The following is a 24,220-nucleotide window of genomic DNA, read 5'->3' as shown; positions in this document are numbered from 1 at the left end:
TGAACCTGATACCTATGAAAGCGAGGGGCTAGTCAGATTAGTGCAGATAAGCACTATGCACATTTCTCCTGATCTGGAATTTCACAACTGCTGAAGCCTCAGGCTCCCTCCATACAGTTCTGCCAGTGCAGATCAGTTGTGACCTGCAGTTCCACTATTCTAGTCTAGGACATTCGTGAGCAGTTGTGTGCCAGAGTGAGTCAAAGTGTATGATAGTTTGGGAGAACAATCTTATTTTCACTTGCGATCAAAGACTAGATTTGAAGCCAGGCTCCAAGTGAAAGACTAGTCCGCTGAACTACAATTAGGCTGCATTTTTATTGAGTATGTCTAGTGAAAATATGAGACTGAACCTAGGTTTAACAGGTCATCAGAACCCAGAAACAATGCAATATATTCATGTTGAAAAGTATACATACACATGTATATACATATAGGCACACACACTGGGGTACCAGAAAAAGAGAGCTTTGACATTTCATTGCACTTAATTTCTATCATGATGCTGAGAGCATCTAATGCTAAATGTCACACTTAAATCAGAATGTAAAAGCTTGTAAAAACCTATGGCATTTATATAACTATATTAAATGTATAATTGTTTGACGTGAAACAGCAGAATGTGTTATGCAAATTATCAAACCAACTGCTTCACACACAGAGCTCCAAACCAAAATATTTTGAAGGCAGCTGGCCAGATATTAAGTGCTTAAAGGGCTTTGGATATGCCTTATAAATTAAAATGTATTTATCAGGTGAATACATAAAAGGAAGGTTTGTAGCAAGGGAAAGTAATTACGATAATGAGGTAAACATGTGGCAGAGAATACAATAATCATTTCCTCTGCACGGGAAATGGCAGCTTTAGACAATTGGTCCTTGAATGCTGGAGAAAGCACTGTATCCTGACCACATGTTGGCACAAGCAGCGAGAACAAGTGTGTGGATGCTGTAGCTTACTGCAGAAACAAAGACCCGTCTCAACAGCTGGGCGACTGAATGGGAGGGTGTGAAATCACTCTTCTACACCAGGGTTTGATTTAAAGCCAGTGGCGTAAGTGTGGGTGAATTTTCAGCTTCATGGGAGCAGGGGGGGGAGAGAGAGTTAATTACGAAGGGAACACTTCAGAGGTCCAGAGGAAAGGAATTGGACATAATACAGCTCATAGATGGAAGAGACCTATGACACAGCATGGTTTGTGCTTCACTAGCTCCATCTGCAGGTATTTTTTCTTTAATTATGATTTTGAAAGAACTGGTAAGAGGACATTGATGTGAGTGGACTTTGGTTACTAGGGAGAAATACTCTCAACCAAGCGGGGGCTTGAATAGGGGAATACAAAAGGCATCTGCCCAAACACACAATGCTGAAAAGATAGAAAAGCCTGAACTATTATGACCATCCTAGAAACATGTCTGATGAAAGAGGAAGCTGAAGAGACATGGTCAGGATAACATTCATATTTTTAAAAGAAGAATTTCCTTATGTATAATACAACCACTACCGTAGCATTTTATAGAGCTACTTTACATAGGAAATGTTGGACTGCCTCAGACCTATGGTCAATTTAATCAAATATCTTGTCTCTTGACAGTGGCCAGCATCAATGCTTTAGAACAGTGGTGGGCACCTGTGGCCCGCATGTGGCCCATCAGGGTAATCAGATTGTGGGCCGTGAGACATTTTGCTGATGACAATCTGCAGGCATGGCCCTCGCAGCTCCCGGTGGCTGTGGTTTGCCGGGTTCCCGGACGCCGGTTCCTGGGCCACAGGTTGCCCACCACTGCTTTAGAAGAAGGTGCAAGAAACTGCATAGTAGGCAGATGGAGGGTAATCTGCTCCCATCAAGGTCTCTTCCTAATCTCTTAACATTTGGAATTATTTTAAGCCGCAGGTTTCATATTATAGATAAATGAGGTATTAGATTCTTTCCAATACTCTTTTTCAGCATGAATTTTTATAGTTCTGGATATTCTTGTTATCCATAGAAAGGTCAAATCCCTCTTTAGTCCTCACTAAGTTCTTGGCTCCAACAACATTCTGTGGCAATGAGTTCCACAGTCTAATTATGCACTGAGAGAATTATCTTTTATCAATTTTGAATGTACCATTTTTCAAATTCATCAAATGTCCCAATGTTCTTGTGTTATAACACAAGGAAAACAGAAACTCCTATCTCCCTTTTCTAGAGCATTCACTATTTTGGGAGCTTTTATCATCATGTCCCCTCAAATTTGTCTCTTTTGAAAGACAAATTGAAAATATTTGGATTGCTTGTCTTCATATGAGAGTTTTTCCATGCCTCTAATTATTGCATTTCTCTCAGTGTTTCCAGCCAATTTCATGCTCTGGTTTTCTTGCATTATTCAGTGCAGAAATGCTTGAGTTCCAAAAGTTAAAAAGGATTTTTTTGGGGGGGGGGGAAGAGGGGGTTAAAAATATATTTTCTTTGAAATAAAATGTCATTTTAAAGTATAATTTGGAGGCAAAAACACTAGTGTTCTCACTTTTATTGGATAAAACCAGCCTGATATCACCTCATCAAGCTTATAAACATAAAGTCCTTACAAGTCTAACATTCCTATGCTGAATACAACGACCAGGCCAACTGCAGAAGGAAGAGGTGGAAAAATTTATGTGCAAGGCTCAGGAATCCTTAGAAGTGTTTTAAAAACAAAGAACAAATTCAATGCTTGAGATAACTGTCTGAATTGGTGCTGATGCCATTCAATCTTCAACAACATCTGAGAAGCTAACTCTTTCACCCGTCACTCAACTCTGTGCAGGAAGCTGTCCAAAGTAGCCCGGTCCCTTAGACCTCAGAGCCCCTGCCTGGGGCCTGTGAAGCTTAATAGCCATATTTTTCATTCAGATGAGTCTTGCCATCACCGCTTTGACCTGATTGACAAGAGACAAAAATATATTTATATATATATTTTCTCTTCCAAGATCAACTCAGAGCAAAGAATGAAACTGTCTGCACAGAGCATACATTCGACAGGCAGAAAAAAAGTATACCAACCCACACAACGGATACTACAATACTAGTCTCCTTTTGATACATAAATTCCTGACAGCTGGGAGTTATATGCCTTTACAAGACTACATAATATCTTTCCTGTTTATTTGGTTCCTCCAGTATCCCCATTATGCCAGCTCAGACAGGAGACAAATCCGCCCATTAACAGCTGGAGACAGGAAAAGAGAGCTCCCTCAAAAAAGGAAGCTGGCTAGACACACCCAGTTCAGCCCCTCTTCTGGTCAGCTGAGCCAGGAATTTTGCTCTAGTTTTTACTAGTGCTAATGGAGTGCAGTCCTTCTGTTCACTTAGCTCTGGGATAGAGCTCTCCTCAGTGAAGTTCCTTCCCCGTCTCCTCCCTCCCTGTGAGGCCCAGCAATGTTTTAAACCCCTAATTATCTGTAATTTTGAGAAAGACTACCATGAAACCATATGAAATCTAATCTATGCACTTAATATGAAAAGCTATATGCATAAGCCATGCTCTCATTAAAAAAGTATAATTGAAAATTCATTGCATCATTAAAAATAACCACAGAAGGTTAAATCAAAACGATTTGAAGGTTAATTAGAAAAGTTAATCTTTACCTTTCACCCTCCACACAAATTGGATTTGTGCCCCTATTAAAAGTCATTCCATATCTCTGCCACAATAAGTTAATAAGGCTTGTCTCTCCAAAACATGTGATACGAGTTGTAGGAAGATTTGTGTTTCAAAGTTTTGGCCAAAAAGTCCTCACAAAAGTTTTAGAGGACCAATCCCACAGGTTGCGGAATGTTCCAATGACTTCAGTGAAAGTTGAGGCTGCTCAAAACCTCATAGGCTTTGATCTTCCTTTCAAATAATAAAACCACCACCACACTTGGCGTAATGAAGCGAATATAGAACTGCAGGAACTAATAGTAGCACATATAGCAGTGTGAAAAGTAAATGGTTGTTACATGTGGTATTTGGGATGGGTGTATGTGTGAAATATCCATACTGGTTGATTTTTTTTGGGGCCACACTTCAGGGACCTCAGGACTATTTTGCAAATGGATTCCTGATTTATTGGAGTAAGAAGTTAGAGGAAATTGCTTGGTACCTGCAGGAGGCATCCACACACAGTAGTCTGGGTCATCTTCTGGGTACTGCGAGGAGGAAAGCGCTTGCTGGAGCTGCAAAAAATAAAAATTGAGCAGACATTTTTAAAGATACAGCATTCCTAGCATAAAGTTCCCAAGTGTTTCAAATAGTCAGTTTTAAGCTGGAAAAAAAAAAAAGCTACCGAGAGGTGGAAGCAGTTTCCCTACTGTGAAAGGTCAATGAGGAAACAACAGGAGTGCAGTGGGCTGGTAACAGAGCCGGTCTGTCAGGGCGTGTCTACATTACCCTCGGCATCGACGGGCAGTGGGGGAGCGTCAGCTGTCAACTGACCACAGTGAAGACATCGCGATAAGTAGATCTCAGTAAATCGACTTCAGATATGTTATTCACGTAGCTGAAGTTGCATAATTTAGATCGATCCCCACCCGCCCAGCATAGACCAGGCCTCAGAGCATAGACTGAAGGACAATTCCACCCTCCGATATAGCCATGAAATTCCCAATGAAGTCAGTAGGAGTTGAGTGTACTAACGAGGGCAGAACTGTTTGTTGCACTTGACAGCATTACAGATAATGCAAAACACAGGATTGTGTCCATGGTGTATGCAAATAGAGGTTACAATGAAAATGTTAATTTTTGTATTTGCTGACTCTCGAGGGTTTAAATTTGTAAGCTTAATGTTACATTGATGTCAATTTTACAATGAATGTCCCTGTTTAAAGGAAAAAGGGGAAGGTGAGACTTAAGAGTATTTAAGTGATTTAGGAGCACAATTCACACTGGGAAAAAAATAAAAATCATATTAAGGCCAACAGTTTCAAACTTGAATGCCTGAAGTTAAGCTGTTAAAATAAGAGTGGCCTCGTTTTCCAAGGAGATACATGCTTCTAGCTCCCATTAATTTCAGTGGCATTTGTGACTGCTAAGTGCTCCTCAAAAATCAGGCTATTTTCATCGAGGCCTAAATGTGGAGATAGCAAGTTAAAGTCAGGTTGAAAATTTAGGGCTGAAGCAGTAATCTTTTAACTGCTTTCATCTTTTACTTCCACAATTATGTAGTCAAAATCTAACAACTCTATAGTGAAACATTGAAAAACAAAACAAAAAAACCCAACCCACCTATATTTAAGTCTTTAAATCTACACAGAGCATACATTGCTTCAATAACTCAGCCAGAGGTTAGGGGTCTATTAGAGGAGTGGTGGGTGAGGGCCTGCAGTGTGCAGGTCAGACTAGATGATCATGATGGTCCCTTCTGACCTTAAAGTCTATGAGTCTATATTTACTAAGCATTGAATTTATGTACTGGTTATTACATAAAACCTTAATACAGATCTATCAGCATGATCAAAGCAATGTTTCAGTCCGTCAAATCTGTTTAATTTTCTAAAATTAACCTGGATTAGAGACCTCTGGAAGATCTAGCCTCCTGGAAAGTGTCAGCATGTAAAATTCAGCTATCTTTTCAGAAGGAGAAAAGACTTTTTCCAGTTTTGCATGACTCAGAAGTGCATAAAAAGATTTTTTCCTCAAACTTAAAAAAAAATGCTACCTTTGGGCTGAAACCCACTATGGAAAATATCAACCAAAAGGAGAGTGTGTGCAGAAGATCGCATGTGCAAAAAAGTGATTTGTAATGGGAATGTGAAGATAACCTAAGGTATTTAATATTATGAGAATACTATAACATTAGAATGCTTGGAGTGAATTAGTGCTGGTTAGAGGTGCTGGGTCTGACAGCCCTGGAGACTGGTACCTTCTAGTTATCCACAGAAGGGGTACAGCATGGATTGTAGCAGCGCAAATGTATTGACACTTCCCTCACTAATATGCTTCAACCTAGCTAAGGAGGGACCTCCTCTGAAAGATGTTCCCATTCAGTCCTTGGCCTCTTTGCTGGGATTGCTAACAACGGAATCAATTAATGCCAATGGAAGTATTATTTTGGATTAGCGGATCCTGCTAGTGGCTGATGGGCAGTACATCTCTTTGCTACATGATGCAGTGTATTTGCATAGCATTCTATCAATTACAAAACCTACAGCCAGAATGTGCTGCGTAGAAATTGCCACACTGGATAAACTTGTAGACCATCTAGTCCAGTACCCAGTCTCCCACAATGGTCAGTACCAGATGGTTCAGAGAAAGGTACAAGCCCCCATGATGCTAAATTATGCAGTAATATGTCCCCAGGAAAAGGTTCTTTCTAACCCCCAGCAGAAGTGGTTATCTTTATGCCCCAAAACATGGAGGGTTTATATCCCTTACAGATTTTTATCCTAGAAACAACTCTATCCTCCTTGTGAATGCACTGGAGGCCACTTACACCTTGGCTCCCAGTTACAATAAATTCCACAGCACTAACAATGGCCCCTTTCCACAACTCCCAAAAGGATGAAGTTATATTAAAGGCAAGACATGTGGACTACAGAGGTGGTCCCCAGGTTTTTGTCCAACAGTATCAGTTTTCCAGACTAAGACATTTGCTGTGTAAGCCAGTGAGTGCAACATCCCATGCTAATCCACAAGAAAGCTCAGCAGACACAGGACTGGGCCTTGGAGCATGCCAATTTTTATGGCAAGTTGGAGCACATACAAGCAAATGAGAGATCACATCACTGTGACACAGCACAAACTGGAAAGGAAGCTTTGATGAATGGACTGGTGGTCTATTTTGACTGTAGCTATTACGGAGCTCTGTCAATCCTGAAATGCTAGATCATAGCTTCTCAGCAGGCACGCTCCTCGGTGACTTGTAATAGCTCTCTATGCCTGCTGCAGCAGTAGTGTATTAGAAGACTAGTCTCACACACCATGGAAGAGACATCACTGTCACAAAGCTGTACTCCAACCACGTCACCAGCCCATTTCGCTCAGAGGGAATCTTTTAAATTAGACTGTTGATTTCTTGGGGCAGGGACTGTTGATTTCTTGGGGCAGGGACTGTCTTCCTATGAGTGAGAGAGCTTCAGGTACCCTTACTTACTTACCCTGCTTGGGCCATAAACTTTCGTCTTTTTCTTGGGGCTCTCTTCAAATGTCCTGCACGCGCTCTCAGACGCTGGGAAGAAACAAGATCTGTTTTATAGCACACGGTATTGCTCCTACATCACAAACCAGCAGCTCTATCAGAAATAAGTTTACAAAAGGCCCACTTAAAAACAGACCTGTCAAAGGAAATGGTACATTAACCTTGTTGAACCGAAATTCAGTTCTTTTATCTGTTGAACAGGATCCTACTGTTATAAATTTATTGAGATTAAACAAACTACAGTTGTCACTTAAATGTAACGTATTCGATCCTCTATCTGGCACTCCATATATCCACCTGTAAGGGGTTAGGATCTAATAGGTCTTTTCTATCTGCAGTTACTATAATGATAAATTTTAATAGTCAAGCAATCTTCTCCCTGCAGATTACAAGAGGATATAATACTGAAGCAGGAGCATGGAAGTGCCCTGGACTTCGGCCATCAAGGGCCATGAAGACCAAAAGCTCTGGGCCATGAAGACCAAAAGCTACTTTAGGAAATACATGGAACCAACATACGAAAATGCCACTTCTCTGGGTACAGGAATATCAGTTAGTGGAAGAGAATAGTGAGGGATCATGTAAGATGAATAGCCTTGACTCTCCTGCCATTTAACCTAAGTGACTCAAGATCTCAATCTCATCAGACATCAAAATTCACCCCTATAAGAGAAGAGGACAGTCTCCCTGAGGAATCTTAGGCTGCCATAGACTGTCAGGTGGGAGAGCAGAGTAAAAGAATTCATACAGATCTCTTCCAAACGTTTTGCATGCCAAGTCAGGCTTTGATCTTGAGGATCAGATGGACTTTTGTAAAATGCACGGTGACATTTGGTCAGCTCACAGTGCATGCTACTGCCATATGGTACTTGAGATTTGTATTGGCACAGATCTTCACATGCACTTCCCCTCTGACCAACTCTTAAGACAAGACAAGGAGGAGAAAAAGGGTGCATCATTTTTTATACTTGGTTCTTCCTCACAAGATCCTGCTGTCACGCTACTGCATTAAAATAACGTTGTATTTATATAGTGTCTTTCATCCAAGGAACTCAAAGCGCCTTACAGATTTGGAGGGGCGAGGAGAATTGAAATACAGAGATGAAGTGACTTGCCCAGATGTCACATATTTAGACTGTGGCAGAGTTGAAAATAGCCCTTACACCCCCTGGATTCCTAGTTCCCTGCTTCAGAAACTAGACAATGCGGTTTCCTTTTGCTAATTTGCACAGACAATAGCTCCTTTGAATACATTTTTAAGTCCATAATCTCCTGCACAATTGCTGAGCCCCACATTGCATTGCTCACCTTGAGACTTCTCTTGTGATAGGCCCACCTGATATTCATTATCTGGTGTCTTTAACCGATTGCTGATGGGCTGAGACTGAAAACCAATCTCTGGGGAAAACAGCCAAAAAGTCAACAGAATACACTTATCATCAGGCATCCTAAGAAATAGAGCACTAGTATCACTGAAACACAATATACTAGAGTAAACTTAGCTGCATTCATTTCAGCACTGACATTCAAATAAAGGGACAATTCTCTCTAAACACCTAAAGAGTTTAAACATAGAAAGACTATTTCAATGCAACATTGGGAAGGGAGTTTAATTAACCCACAGAGCCAGTTTAAACTAACAACTTGGCCATATCGCACATGATACCATACATTAAAGCAAGGACGTAGAGTTGCAGATAAGAGGGAACAAAATAACTTACTGCAATGTTATGGCTGAGTTTTCACATGCACAGAGTTGGTGAATGCAAAAGGGTTTGAATTTGTATATACAGTGTCACAGACACAGACAGTGTCAAGATCCTGCCATTATGACTTTTAAAATATTTTACCTCTTCAGTTTATAAACCTTCAAATGTATTCTTACTCTGAAATCTGTTTTCTTTTTAATTATGTTCCTTTACAACAATGTCATGTACTAGTTTGTTACTGTAAGATACTCAAGTGCTGCACACACTGGTTTATCAATATAGCCCGTCACAATACAGAAAGATTTCTTTTCTTGTCTTTTTTTTAAATCCCAAAACTATGGGAAATTTGCTGTTGTGCAGAGCTTTAATACAAAACCAGGTGAAACTCTTCGGTTCCTGGATCTGTTTGTGCCCAGAATGCTGAACTCATAGGCACAAAGCTGTGAAAAGGAAATCTGCAAAGTGTCACATGAACATCTGTGAAACAAACCTCCAGAGCTTTGGGCAACTCTGAAAAATCCAGTAGTTTATACTCTCATAACCTAATGCAGGGAAAAGGGAAAAAGCGGTCACTGTTTACCATGGGAGGGTTCCACATTCTTGCTAGGAGAACTGGCAGGAAGACTAGTCTCTTGTTCTGCTTCTTCTCCTGCCATTTTCATCTCTGCTTTTTGTGTCCCGATATTTGCTGCTTTGATTTCCTGCTCCTTATCTTCATCCTCTTCTTCTTCCTCCACTTCAGGCCCATTATCTTTCATTTTTAACAAGCTTTCAGGGATAACTGGACGTCTGAGAGGCAACTTCTGTGGCGTAAAAGCAAACTGATGTAGCAGTGTTTAGGTAATCTGATGACGAGTGCTATAAAAAACCCTGAGATATATAGACAGGTTGATACAGAATGGCCACAGACAGACAAGACAGGACAAAGCATGTGTGTTCCACACATAGGAAGAACTAGGAAAGAAGTGCCAAATGGATGACGAGCTATTTTGTCCTAAGGAAAGGTATCAGTGCAGGTGAAAAAGAAGAAGAGATACAGTCATTGTCCCCAGAAAAGCAGGTCATAGTTTTTTGGATAGTCCTATTGGGAATTAAACCAATAATGCATCTGAATTTAACTAAAAGGCCAAGAAGAATAGAAAAGAAAGTGAAGGGAAAGCCAACGACCTAAGGAAACGAAAGCAACGAATACCTGAAAACTGGCCTCTTCATCCAACTTACCCCTAGGTTTCCAGTTTTCAGTTTGAATTTTCTTCCCCCTTTCATTGCACCAAAGAGAGGCAGTGTTAGCTTTTTAGGCTTGTTCTCCATTTCCACACCATGACTCCCAGTCCTACCAAATTAGATACAAAGAAGAGTGATTAGCAAATGCACAGTCTACAGTAAATACCTAAGCATCAATCTCTTCTATTTAAGAACAGAAACATTTGCGGAACAAAGGTGATGCTATGAAACAAGAACTCAAACCTGTGCTGTGTGATGCTTCTGCAAGACATGTTATTAAGAAACACCACTGTGTGTGCACATGTGCACACACACGAAGCAGGTGTTGATCTTACTGCTTTAACTCCACTGCTGCTGCATCTCTCTGCAGCATGCCTTTGACATGGCTATGGGTCAGTGGCACACTGACATGCCAAAGTGACATTTCAGATGTACCACAGGAGGTGGTACCCATTGTATATTTTGCTCTTTCTACATTTTGGCAGCATTTCACTTGCCAGGATAGCACAATTTCATATGGACAATATACAATGATTATTGATGTAGACTCACTGTGGCTTCAACTCCGGCAGCTCTGCAGGTTTAACAATCTTTATTAACCCTTTCAGTCTCTGCTGTTCTTGCCTCAATTCAAAGGACCGCAAGCGAAGCTTCTTCCTCATTACGCTGTCTAAGGAGCAGCCTGATTTTATTTCAGTCATGAACTCATCCAAGGAATCCTGAGAAGCCGGCTGGGATTGGGCTGGGCAAGAGGATTGCAAAATATACAAGGTAGCAGGGGAGGCGGGGGAAATAGAAAAAAAGATGAGTCTCATACCCACCAAATTTAACCCTTAAAGATTGCAAAGTGTGTCATGGGGCAATATAAGTACCCAAGACAGATAAATAGTTAATACACCACCCTCTGTGCAAAACTCTCACCATTCAGCTAAATGATGGGCCAAATTTGTCCCTGGGGAAGAATTCAATGGAGTTCTCTAAAGGATGAATTTGATTCTATCCATTTTAGTCTGTGTAAACCCATTTCTGAATTTGTGAATGTTAACTCAAGTAATCACCCCCTTGAAGTCTGTAAGTATTTCCTATCTTACTATAAAAAATACTTCATCTGCGACTCCTGTTCAGACAGCCTTACATACTGTTACTTTGGCAATGTTTTCTAACTGGGAAGGCTGATTTATATTTGGGAAAATAAAGGTATGGATTTTTTCCTCCCAAAGGTGAGAGAGTCCATCTCTTTGCAGACATTGCTGATTCCTCCCATATATGTAATAACAAAGTTGTTTCTTTTGCATCTCAAATTTTAGTTCATGAGGCTTTAGAGCCTCAGGTTTTTCTTGCTAACCCATGACTTAACAAGGATCAGAAAAGTTCTTTTCTTGGATTTTGACAATGCTACAGGATTTGCAACCTCTGAGTTATGTCAGAGGCAGACAATGAAGAGAACTAATTCTGTGTTGTCAGAATTTCTGAGCCCTTGTTGTTCGGTAAGAACTTCTGCCTCATTTTTACTATTATACGCTATGCTAAAATTCAGGCAAACTTAAATCTTTGTAACTGTATGATTACGTGTGCATGTAGATATGTACGTGTGTCTGTACGCAATTATGTAATTTGCAAATTTTTAAATATCTGTCCTAATTATAAGCCAGGCCGAAGTATTTTAACTTTCAGTCCTAATTAACTCAGCCTTAATTATAAATCAGAATTGGTTGAATGTAATTAAAGATGATTTTTTTTTTGGCTTTGTTTAAATTTTTTGTGATTAGTATATTTTTGAAAGTGATTGTAAGGAACTATTAATCATTTCTTCTAGTTATGCAAACATTTTTAGAAGGCCTCAGTTCATAAACTGGGTATTTCTGATATAGAACAAAATATAGTTTCAAGTTTAACACACACACAAAAGCTGTAGCAGCATGTAACAGTAATTACTCAAAGATCACTTAGTTAATAGGATGCAAGGAATTATTATTACTTGGTATGCTATGTGCCCTAATGTCCCTTAGGCAGATGATATATCAACGTTAATAAAAACGTATTGTAAGTAGTCCAGCCAAAGTAGCTCTCATTAAGTCTATTTCTCTCAAATATAATTACTTTACACTGAGTGTGAATCAGGACAAAAGCTACCCATGAACTGACTGTTTGAACCTTTTAAAAGATAGAGATACTGTATGTCAGTATTCACCCTTATGTGCATAAGGATGCCTACAAAATAACCTTGAATTAAAGGTGTGTATATAGATATACACACACACACAGCACTTTTACTACTAAACTTACACACATTCTGCACTGTATGATGCATTCTTAGAGAGATGTTTAGCATACCACCAGATTAAGTATCTGAACTTTGAAGTAAGCCGGTGAATAGACATGCATGCTCTAGACTCAAAAAGATCCTGACCTGGGAAAAACCTTGAAGAAATCAATGGGAATTAGATGCTCAGCACCTCACAGGATTGGGCCTGAAGTTGGGCACAATGGACCAGCCCAGAAAATCGATACCTACAACCCTGCCCCAATGCAGAATGGATTAGTTGTCTCTGCCTAAAGTGCTGCCACCATTTCAAAATAGAGACTCTGCAACGCGTAAGTGGATGTGGAAGTTTCAGCAGTGGGTGGCAGCTACAGAGGACAGCCGTGTCCCAGGTAAATACAGCTTTGGACAAACCAGTCTGTCCTCTGATGAGCAAATGCACAGCAGGATCTATTACCTCAGCATCACAAAGGGAATCTCTACCCCCCTGCTGCTTGAGGGACCAGATTTCCCAAGCTCAGGCTATGGAATGCAGTTCAGTCTTTTTCTTAGGATGTGATATTTGCAATCGCACAGAAAATTGCTGGGGAGACGAAAATTAGTCATCATTAGGAGCAGGATTAATCATGGATATTGTATTTTATGTTATATGGACAAAAGCTCTAGGGCCATTTACTTCACTATCAGCTTGTCCGTGAAGAACATTATCATCGCTAACAAAAAATAAAAGTGAAAATCTCTGTGTATTTGATTTTCATTCAGCTGCACTGAAGTATGAGAGAGTTATCAAGCTTCCCCATCAGTAGGTAGTTCAAAATGAGTTTACAAAGCAATCTGTAAACCTCTATTGATGTCGCTCTGACAACCACTTAATTTCTACAAGTGCTGGGTAAGAGGTACAGTAATTCAGCCTGTCACTCACTCGTCCATCTTTCTGGAGTGCTGCCCTTAGAGGCCAGACATGTAATGACTCAGAGAAAGCCAAAGCTTGATAAGGTTTCACAACCTTAGTATTGACAGACTACCAATACAATGATAAAAATCACCTATCGTTAGTGTAAGTGCTCTCGGAAGCTGTAGGCCAGCACCTATGGTTAATGTGAGCTACCAATTTAAATTGCAAAGAAAAAAAGACATGCAGCCAATACAAGGATTAAAATAGACTGGCCAGTGATCTAAGACTAGTTATAGTCTATCCTGGCCCAATGTCAGGAAAGCATTGTTAAACTGAGGTACCAAAGTAGCCCCAGTATTGTTTCAAAGTAAGGTCTGATACCTCGCAGTCTGACAGGTCTAGCAATAAATGCTGGCATTCCCAGTGTTCCAGGGCTATAAAGGATTCATGTCCACCTCAGTGAGTCATGACACGCTGGAATTAACAGTACTAAATGCTTTCAGGTTCAGATAGATTTTCCAAGCAATGGTCCTGGACAAATGACCAGAAACAAAATTGTTGATCCAAACTGGCACTGGTATTGGGTTGGTTTACCAAAATGAAATAGCGGACCATATCATGCAGACATAAAAGTATAGCTACCATAAGTTGAAATATATTACCATCTGGAAGACTCTACAATTCTCAGAGAAATCTTACTCACACAAGGAAGACCCATCCTTTGTTTATACAAACTATTTCTGGTAGAAAAATGTATAAACAAACAACTAAGTACATTTCCCCCAGATAACACCTGGCCACATTACACATAGCCTACAAGTACATTTTGTCTCAACTTTTTCTAGTGGACTTTTTATGTGCCCAATATTTGTTTTGTTTAAAGAGACAGTCAATTTGAATTTTTTTTAAATTCAGCTTACAATTTAAAGGCTGTTCACTAAAGATTTTTTTTTTTTAAATTCCTTTTTGATAAAAAAGAGGGGAGGAGAGTTTGCATTTCCTTGCTGCATTATCAGGGTCTTTTGAGTGGGTCCAAGAGCAATGACACAAAATGTCCTTGGGAATGCACCTGCCTGCTGCCTCTTCACCTTCTGTTGTTGCTAACAATAAATACTTGCTTGCAGAGCCTGTGGAAGAGTATAATTTTCTCCCTCCCAACTGCATCTCATGAGAGTGATGCAACTAACCATTAGGAAGCAGTGTAACAGACTACTCAACAAGTGCCGTCAAATGTACAAAGTAAATCTGAAAAAAAGACAAAAATATGCTTTCCCGTCTGATCTTTCATTCTAGTAAACATAGCAGTTACTAAAACAAAAGAAGGTATAAAATTTGCAGATGGAGGTAGGATTTTTGAGTGACAGCATCCTTTTAACTACCTCTATGAAATGCAAGAGCACATTATTGGCAGACAAATTTAATGTATTTACATACACCTATATTCAGGGGTCATTCCACAAGGAACCCTGAAGACAGAACCTTTTGTTTCCAGATATGCTTGCAGGGGATGAGGGGACTGGTTAAAGTTCTCTAGGATCCCCTAACTTATTCCTCACAGAGTCTCAAAAGCTTTGCCTTATAGTGCTCCTCTCTTTGAGGAAGGTTAGGCCTGACTTGAGTTGTGGAATATGACCATCTCACCTGACAGTAGCTTTCCTCTACACTACACAGACCCACCCCAGAAGAGCAAGGCTGGAACCCAAACTCTGACCTCATGTGGCAGCAAGTTGCAAATTCACCAGACGAACACAGGGTCCTAAACTTCAAGTACTTTCACTGTGCACTTTTCAGTTTTTGTTTGCTTTAAACTTTTACATCTGCAGTGACAAAGATGACCTGAATAGAGGCCATCTGCAATTGCAGAATCCTTTGGTCTTTTGTTTCCTGCAAAAGGATTTGGAGCTTGTGGAAGAATTCTCTTCAAATAGGATTGGTGTCACAAACATGGTTAACACCGATGAGCACTAGTTTACCTTGTTAAACTCATCTAGCTAGTACACCCTCCTCCCCTTACCCGAGATGTTATGTACAGTTAAGATACTCATTAATAACAAATGCAGGGAACTACATCTATATTGTCTACTGTCTGATCCTGTGTACTAGATTAGGTACTCTCTTTGGGACTGGTGTGAAACAATAGTGAGCAAAATGACCTGTAAGTATGCCTGCTTCTAGATTCCACTCCTCCATTTTCATTTAGCAACTATATGTAAGACATATATACATACTCTGCCCTCTGCTCCACAGCGCTCCCTAAAGCTCTTCAATCAGGGATACTTGGTGCCTTACCTTTCCCTGAAACCGTCAGCTTCTCTGTTATCTCAGAAAGTTCTTTTTCAGCTGCATTTAACTTTGCAACCTACGAAGAGCCACACAATTAAAAAACATTTTCATTTTAAAGATGTTATTTTTAAAATAAGTTATTCTTAAAACCAATATTCTACACATTATCCTGTCTTTACACTGCTGATCTTTGGCCAGGAGGTTACTGGCTCAAAGGACTGACTCTGCTCCTAAACCATTTCTCATCTCATTTTCCTCCTGAAGCATCAAGATGTGCACATGCCTGGGTAACCATGTTATATTGTTGTCACCCTTGTCATTCCTTCTCACCCTCCTTGTCTGAGTATGACCCTAACTTGTCAAGCCAGGTTCAATCCACTTTGTATGGTCTTTGAAGCAGGGACCAGATCATCTTGTTTTGGGAGGTACCACGTGCACTTTCGACACTTGGAAATTATTTTGTGATGGCCTGAAACTGTTTGTGTCTTTGTTCTGATACTCAATTCACCCACCTCTCTGCCCTGTCCTGTCAAGCAGAAGAAAAACTGCACAGGCAAGCACAATTATAGTACATTTCCCTAGAATAGAGTATGTACTACTTTCTGGTAACTCATTAGCTGAATTTATTATTATTTTCACAGCTCTGATCAACGAAGTTGCAAATTCCTCTTGCCTCCCCTAGTTTGTGTGTGAGAATTTAGGGCTCATGCCAGATGACTGACTGGCCTGGGGACTGAAGTCCTCTATCCACAGAGCAGGCACAGCAGGGACAGCAGCAGAGCAAACTTCCGTAGTACTGCCTTCCTGACACACCTCAACCTTAAGCAGGCGCTGTTCTATGATGAGAAGACTTGTTCTCCATGTACAATCAGTCCTCCTCCTTTCTGCTGAGGCTGTTAGTAGAAGTTAAGTTGTACCAAAAGTGGTGGCAGTTTCTGTGTTCACTCAGTTAGACTGGGACCACCAGCTAAGTGCCCACATGCTACTGAAGTGCTGGTAGCAGCAGCTTTCTGGCACTTCCATCCTGTGCTGGAGTCAAAAGGTTCCATGCATATGCCAACACCAATCTTCAACCCTCCAAGTCTCTCGCTCTATGGACACGGAGCCCTACTGACTCCACTCCAGGCTGATCAATTGGTAATTACAGGCCTGAGATGGTATCAAAGCACTGTCTAACACAGAGCAATTTAAAATCCCTTTGATCTTTCTTTCCAGCAACAGTGTATGCAAGACTGATTATAGCCTGAAGCTAACAATGCCCGGTCTGGCTGATAACCTGACGTTCTTCTTACCAGTGAATCAAAAGTCTCCGGCTTCTCTTCTATTTTCCCAGCTTTTTTCATTCTGTTCAGTCGTTTCTTTTCAACAACCCCAGTTCGGTCAAGGAAGGTGTCATCATCACTGTCATAAAAGTCCTCCTCTTCCCAGTTCTTTGCTTTCCTTTTCCGGGATACTGAAAACGGGGGGAGGGGGAGGCAAGGAAGTGAAAAAGTTAAAAGCTCTTGAAAAAGAGAACAGTTTGAAGCTAGTCATCTACATCATTGATTTAAGCCTACCTAGTCTAGTTAGTACCACGTAATTGACGAGATATGTAACACATTCACTGGAGAACGCAAGATTGTTTAAATCAACTCTAGGCATATGCAGCAGGCTCAAGCTTTCTCGGCAACTAGAAGCCGCCCCTCAGAGAGCATCTTCTAAATAGCTACCAAAGAACGTGACCAGTTACCGACCTGCCTCTTGCCGCAGCACACCTCTAGCATCCAGTATTCGGCAAGCTTCCAGTGCGCACTGTATCATTGCTTCCTTTTTCTTTCCTGAATGGATAGCCTCTGCCACCAGCTGCTTCCCTGATGCATCATCCACAGGCAACCTATTCAATTCAGAGTTACAGAACAGCTCTGAGACATTACTAGACTCCTATGTTCTTTATGTTGGACATCACTCTTTCCATCCCACGCCATTCTCTTTTTCAGTAAATATTTTCATGTTACAATTTTTTACAACATTAGTCAAACCAGTTAGTTTCCAAAAAACTTTCAGGCAAATCTTTAACTAGCCTGAGGAACAGGACTTCCTACATCCAATCCCAGGCCATAGCAAAACAGCACAGACAAGCCAAAGGAACTAATTTAGGCCCCAAAGTACTTTTAAACACTCCTGTCCTGTGAATTACCAATGCTAGAAATTAACATTATGCCATACTGGAGCAGAGATTGTCAAAATGGTATAAGCCATTCCAAGCTATTCTATTTGGTCATAAGCTATCAGACCTTAAATGTCACACCATTCCAATTACAATCTTGCTTTCCCCTCATCAACACCAACATGATGTTAGTGGCCTCTCTGAAGAGCCTCTGAAGCTAGAAACCACTGTTTTATACCATCTGAAAGAAGGGAATCAGATTTCAAATACTATAAAGCATGAATTTCTATCTCCATTAGTTTGTGAGATACTGCTAGCTAAATTCTTCCTCGCATAATATTTCAAAATTGTTGTGTTTCTCACAGTAGGGACAATTGAAAGAGTTGTCACAATTTGATGTTCCTGGGGGATGGAAAATAGGTAAGCAAGAAAGACTTAGGGAAAGAGTACAGACACTAAACTAGGTAATGATCCATCCATTATCCTTCTATTTCAATTTCAATGCTTAAGCCTAATCTCATTTTGGTCTCAGCTGCAGATGTACCAATCAAACAAATGACTCTCTCCGCTTCTGCTTGTGAAACTGAAAGGAAAGCCTCTAATTTCAGAAAGTCAACGCACAGTATACCTACTTAACCCTGCAGAGCCAGGTATTGTGTCCATGGTCATCATATTCATACTCTAGTTCTTCTCCTGTACAGGAAATAAAGAAAAAAGTTGATGCAGCTGCCCACATTGTAAAAACCAGCAACCACTACTTGTGGTAGGGGATGATAGCGAGGATTAAAGGAAAATAACCCCTTTTGTGCTTGATACTCCCCTGCTTATACATCAACAGATTGGACTTGCTCTTAGCCACCACAACATCCTGGGCACTTTGTTACCCACTGTGACCTTAAGTTCTTTTCTGAGTCATGACTTTCCCAGACACAGTCCCCCACATCCTAAGAGCGACCCGTATTCTTGGTTCATCGTTTGTGACCTTACGTTTTCTTATATTAAAACATATGCTGTTAAAGGGAGCCAAGCTTACAATGAGATCCAGATCTCTCTGTAGAAGCAAGCTGTCATTATTTAACACTCCACCAATATTTGAGTCATCTGCAAACTTTACCAGCAATGATTTTAAATTGACGTCAAGTTGTCACTGCCTTCTGTTTTTGCTGCTCTATAATACTTTCCTATAAAGCCTCATATCATAACCACCATCCCCTAACCAGATGGGTCTGAACTATGAAGCCTCTGGATCCCTTAAACATTACTTTTGAGAGTTGGTTGTAGAAGGGGTGTCACTCAAGAATGATTCAAGGTGCTTACACAATTCCCAGCCTGGGAGCCAGGAGCAAAGTTTGAACTCAGAATATAAGAACAGCCATGCTGGGTCAGAACAAAGGTCCATCTAGCCCAGTAGCTGTCTTCCAACAGTGGCCAATGCCAGGTGCTTCAGAGGAAATGAACAGAACAGGTAATCATCAAGTGATCCATCCCCTGTCGCCCATTCCCAGCTCCTGGCAAACAGAAGCTAGGAACACCATCCTTACCCATCCCGGCTAATAGCCATTCATGGACCTATCCTCCATTAACTTATCTAGTTCTTATTAGAACCTTGTTATAGTCTTGGCCTGTGCGTTGTGTGAAGAAATACTTTATGGCATCACCACATGCACCACTATCGGGAAATGCTCTGCTGACAAAGGACAGACACAATACACATACCTTCCCTTTCAAAGAAACCCTGCAGCGCCTTCCTAGGGTCCTTCAAATAAAAGGCTTCTTGCTCCTCCTGAAACTCTATGGCAATAGGATTTTCTTCAACTTCATCTTCCTCGGCATCTTCCCCTGGAAGAAAGCATGCACAGAAGTGCAGATGAAATAGGAAAGGAGGTTGGGAAGAGATGCAAGTAAAATTCAGCATTCATCAGTGCGAAAAATATGAGCCGCAATTCAGAAAAAACCCTGTATAACAAGTTTTGCTTAACTTTTACATTCTTTTGATAAGTTACCCTCACAGATTCACCTGCCTTTTGCTAGTAAGGTTAAGTATATAATAGTAGTTTATCATTTTAAAGACATACTTAAAGTATTGGAACTTTAGCTATTTAAAATTATGGTCCACTTTGTCAGCTCTCACATGCTGACTTGAGAGTTAAACCACAAAAATTAGAAAACCCAACCTTACTGCCAAACAAACACACACACATTCAAAGAATTCAGTTAGGGCTAACTCCACTGTGTAGTGGTCTCCAGCAATTGTATACATTACATTTGCTGCAATAATATACACAACATATCAGAAGTTAAGGACAGAGCATAAACTTCAATTCTTAGTTTCTTGCCTTTTTTGGTTTGAAGTCAGACCTTTAAAGTTGTGTTTTTTGTTTGGGCATAGATCTCCTTCTGTCTCTTCCACACAAACTTACTTACACCAGCAATCCTTTTTATAAAAAGGAAATGATTTTTGTCTTCAAAAAACTCTCATAATAATACACCACTGCAGCTGGAATTCAATGCTTAGTTTTCATCTCTCTAGTTTTTGCTCAAAAGACTTTAGGTCTTATTTTAGCAACTTCATTCAGGGGTACAATATCTCTTACCCATTCCCCATGAGCAACTCATATCATTACTCTGACTGCTCTCATTTCTTTTCTCTTCCTTTTCTTCTTGTTCATCTTCATCTGAGTCCTCGCCTAACATTGTCTTCTCTAGCTTTGCCTGTTGCTGCTTGTGCAGAGCCTTCAGCTGAGTCACAGTTAGTTCGGACTCAGACTCCTGATCCTCCTCAGGTCCCTGCAGCACAAGACACAGACAACATCTTTAAAGAGTGCATCTGGAAAAGATACCATTTTGTAACAGAAAAGCAAATTATTCTAGGATACTGTCAATCTCTCTTTACATTTTTTTTTTAATAAAAAGTTCAGTTTACCTATTGTACTCCGTAATCCTAAATCCCCTGCTACTGGACACAGTAGATTTAATTTCCTGTCTACAGACGAGCAGCATTACAGATGCAGTGTTCGATTCAAGATGTGGCTGCATTTTAATGGTAGGACAGGTGACCCCTATATATCCTTTAATTCACAAGGGTGTGATTAAGTATGAGTAACTAATGCTTATGAAGCGCTTTGAGAGCCTCAAAAGAGCCTGTTATCACTACTTTTAATAAAAATTTTCCTGGACTGTTAGGCATTAGTGTTTTAACTCCTAGAAATATCATACTGCTAAACTAGAAAATGAAACTGATTGCTTTAGTTCCTTTTTCTTTTAACACAAAAAACCCCCCAACAAAAACAGATTTTAACTCTTAAATTTGATTTTTTAATTTAGATTAGTTTCAAAAAGTCTGCATTTGCCAAAGCAGCACATGCAAGCTTTTCTGCAAAAATGCAACTTTCCAAGATATGCAGTGAAAGAATTGGATGCATATCTTGCTGCAAGAACTAAACATACAATGAAGACAACAAAGGCACTCCTCATGCAATCTACACTACAGGACCATATAGCTAACTTGTCACTTTGGAGAAAACAAATAATAAAACAACAACAAAAATGTTCCATCTAGTTTGATGCTCCGTTTCTGAGCAATGACGGGTACATTATACTTCAGAAGGTGATTCTTTTTTCCAGTCAATGATCAACCAAGCCAATTAGAGAGCACTTTTACAGGTGGTGAATCAAATTCTTTCCCATTTCCCACAATTCTAACCTATTTTCTTAAGTTGCTGAATAAGGAAGTTAAGCTACATGAAATAGTGTCCTTAAAAGGATGCTGTCAGTTTGAAAGCTGGTCAGTTTCAGGGTTGCCAATTCTTGCAACTTTATCATAGCTTTTACAAGGGGTAAACACTGAGATGGCAAAATCTGCAGACAATACAAAACTACTCAAGATAGTTAAGTCCCAAACAGACTGTGAAGAGCTACAAAAGGATCTCACAAAACTGGGTGACTCGGCAACAAAATGGTAGATGAAACTGAAAGGTGATAAATGAAAAGTAATGCACGTTGGAAAACATAATCCCAACTATACATATAAAATGATGGGGTCTAACGTAGTCGTTACCACTCAAGAAAGAGATCTTGGATAGTTCTCTGAAAGCATCCAGTCAATGCACAACAGCAGTCAAAAAAGTGAACAGAATGTTGGGAATCATTAAGAAAGGGATAGATAAAACAGAAAATATTATATTGCCTCTATATAAATCCCTAGTACACCCACATCTTGAATACTGCATGCAGATGTGGTCACCCCATCTCAAAAGAGATATTAGAATTAGAAAAGATTCAGAAAAGGGCAACAAAAATAATTAGGGGCATGGCCCAGCTACCACATGAGGAGCTATTAATAAGCTTAGGACTTTCAGCTTGGAAAAGAGACAACTAAGGGGGATATGATAGAGGTCTATAAAATCATGACTTGGGTGGAGAAAGTAATTAAGGAAGTGTTATTTACTCCTTCTCATAACACAAGAACAGTAGTTCTCAAACTTGTGTACTCGTGACCCCCTTCACATAGCAAGCCTCTGAATGTGACCCCCCTTAAATATATAAAAAGGCATTTATAACACCATTATAAATGCTGGATGCAAAGCGGGGTTTGGGGTGGAGGCTGACAGCTCACGAACCCCAGTCTGAGAACCCATGCACAAGAACTAGAGGTCACCAAATCAAATTAATAGGCAGCAGATTTAAACAAACAAAAAGAAGTATTTCTTCACACAATGCACAGTCAACCTGTGAATTCTTTGCCAGAAGATGTTGTGAAGGCCAAGACTGTAATGAGGTTCCAATAAGAACTAGATAAGTTCATGGAGGATAGGTTCATCAATGATTATTATCCAGGATGGGCAGGGATGGTGTCCCTAGCCTCTGCTGCCAGAAGCTAGGAATGGGCGACAGGGGATGGATCACTTGATGATTACCTTTTCCGTTCATTCCCTCTGGCCACTGTCAGAAGAAAGGGTACTGGGCTAGATGGACCTTTGGTCTGACCCAGTAAGGCCATTCTTATGTTTTTACAATGTCTAGTGCATTCTTAATGCTCCAGTTCCTGGAATCACGTGAACGTGAGAGACTCAACTTTTTTAAAAAGTGAGTTTCTTGCCTTCATGGTTGCAAAGCCAAGCCTGAAAATGTGATCCAAGTGCACACTAAATACTGAGAAGCCAGAAGACTAAGAAAGAGACTCTGAAATATTTTTTCAGAGTCATGAATTTTAACTCATGATTTCTGAACACATGGGTTTGACACAGCTTTAACTGCAAAGAGTGAGAGTCAGACTCTGTGTACACTCAGGGCAGCATGTAGAGCACAGGAATGAACACATGAATGAGTACCCGCTACAGTGAAAGGCGGGTTCCATCCACACTTGTCCGATGGTGTGTAGCTACAAGGGTAGCAGTAGGATGCTACAGAGCTAACAATAGCAGCATAGACCCGAAGGGCATGGTTTGGGTGGGTAGAGCCCTGCAGGCCACATACCTAGGTTTAGGTACATATGGAACTTTGCTCTATTCCCTTAAGCAGAGCTGCTGTTAATTAATCCCGGTGCTAACTGGGCACGCAGTCTGTACTCTGCGCATCACTGCAAGTGCAGCCCCACTTTCAGAGGCATTTTTGGTGTTGCCTGGGGACGGTTTTGGGGGCTTACAGCTCACAGACAACCCCCGCCCGCCCCCGTACCATAGGGCCTGGAACTAGAGGCGCCGCTGCACTCCCTGGCTTGAAGTTGTTCCCATCCTATACAGGATTTACCCGTTTGGGACAATGGCTCTCAGCGCCCCCGCTCCGCACCCACCTGCAGCACGAAGAGGCGGGAGCTGCCCCCGAAGCGCAGCGTGTGCCCCACGCGCACCCGGCAGTAGGTGCGGGGCGGGAGCCGGGCCTTGTTGAGGAAGGTGCCGTGGGTGCTGTCCAGGTCGTAGACGTAGAAGCCGGGCTGGGCCTGGCCGCGGTACTGCAGCACGGCGTGGTGCCGCGACACGGACGGGTGCTCCAGGGCCAGGGCGCAGCCCGGCAGCCGCCCCACCAGGAACCAGCTCCTGCCCTCCAAGCGCAGGGTGCCCACGATGACGCCGCCCTTCAGGGTCTCCAGGCCGTAGCCGGCCTCGGCCGGGGGGCAGGTGCCCCACGGCGGCTCCTGGTAGCGGGGCCGCGGGGCCGCGGCGGGGAGGGGGCCCGGGGCCGAGCTCTGCTCCCGGGGCTGGGGCGGGCTCTCCGCCGGCGGCTCCTCACCCGCTGCTTCCCCCTCGGCGTCCCGGGGAGCGGCGCCCACCTCCTTGCCGCGGAGCGGGACCGCCGGCGGCAGCGCCGGTCTCTTGAAGGCCCCGAAGTCGGGTCCCTCGGCCACCGGCTCCATCCCTCTTGGGCTCGGCCGCCACCAGCCGAGCGGGTCCCCCCCCCCCGACACCAGCCCCCCCGGAAACCTGCTCCACGGCAGCTCGGGTTCCGCCCGCGTCTCAGCGCCGCAAGGGCTCAGAGCCCCGGAACCAAACAAGCAGGGGGAGGAAGAGCGCGGCGAACACCCCCACCCTCTGGGCAGCGCGGGACGCCGGGGGGCCATTTCCGC

The 24,220-nt window shown here is 41.7% G+C and overlaps 1 protein-coding gene across 1 annotated transcript; it reads right to left on the bottom strand.

Annotated features, from left to right (window-relative positions):
• Positions 1 to 299: 299 nt before the first annotated feature.
• On the bottom strand, positions 300 to 24,067 carry SLC4A1AP (solute carrier family 4 member 1 adaptor protein). The gene is made up of 14 exons (XM_077813623.1): positions 23,450 to 24,067; positions 20,253 to 20,445; positions 19,375 to 19,497; positions 18,291 to 18,351; positions 17,246 to 17,385; positions 16,805 to 16,965; positions 15,519 to 15,588; positions 10,624 to 10,813; positions 10,069 to 10,180; positions 9,428 to 9,650; positions 8,447 to 8,536; positions 7,098 to 7,168; positions 4,106 to 4,178; positions 300 to 2,899 (listed from the first exon to the last, which is right to left on the bottom strand). The coding sequence occupies exons 1-14, from the start codon at positions 24,008 to 24,010 to the stop codon at positions 2,850 to 2,852; spliced, it is 2,118 nt and encodes a 705-aa protein (XP_077669749.1). The 5' UTR covers positions 24,011 to 24,067; the 3' UTR covers positions 300 to 2,849.
• Between the last annotated feature and the right edge of the window lie 153 nt (positions 24,068 to 24,220).

Source organism: Eretmochelys imbricata, chromosome 3 (assembly GCF_965152235.1).
Source record: "Eretmochelys imbricata isolate rEreImb1 chromosome 3, rEreImb1.hap1, whole genome shotgun sequence".
NCBI classification, from domain to species: Eukaryota; Metazoa; Chordata; order Testudines; family Cheloniidae; genus Eretmochelys; species Eretmochelys imbricata.
Note: the sequence above shows the minus strand (reverse complement) of the source record. Positions and strands in the feature narration are given on the sequence as shown.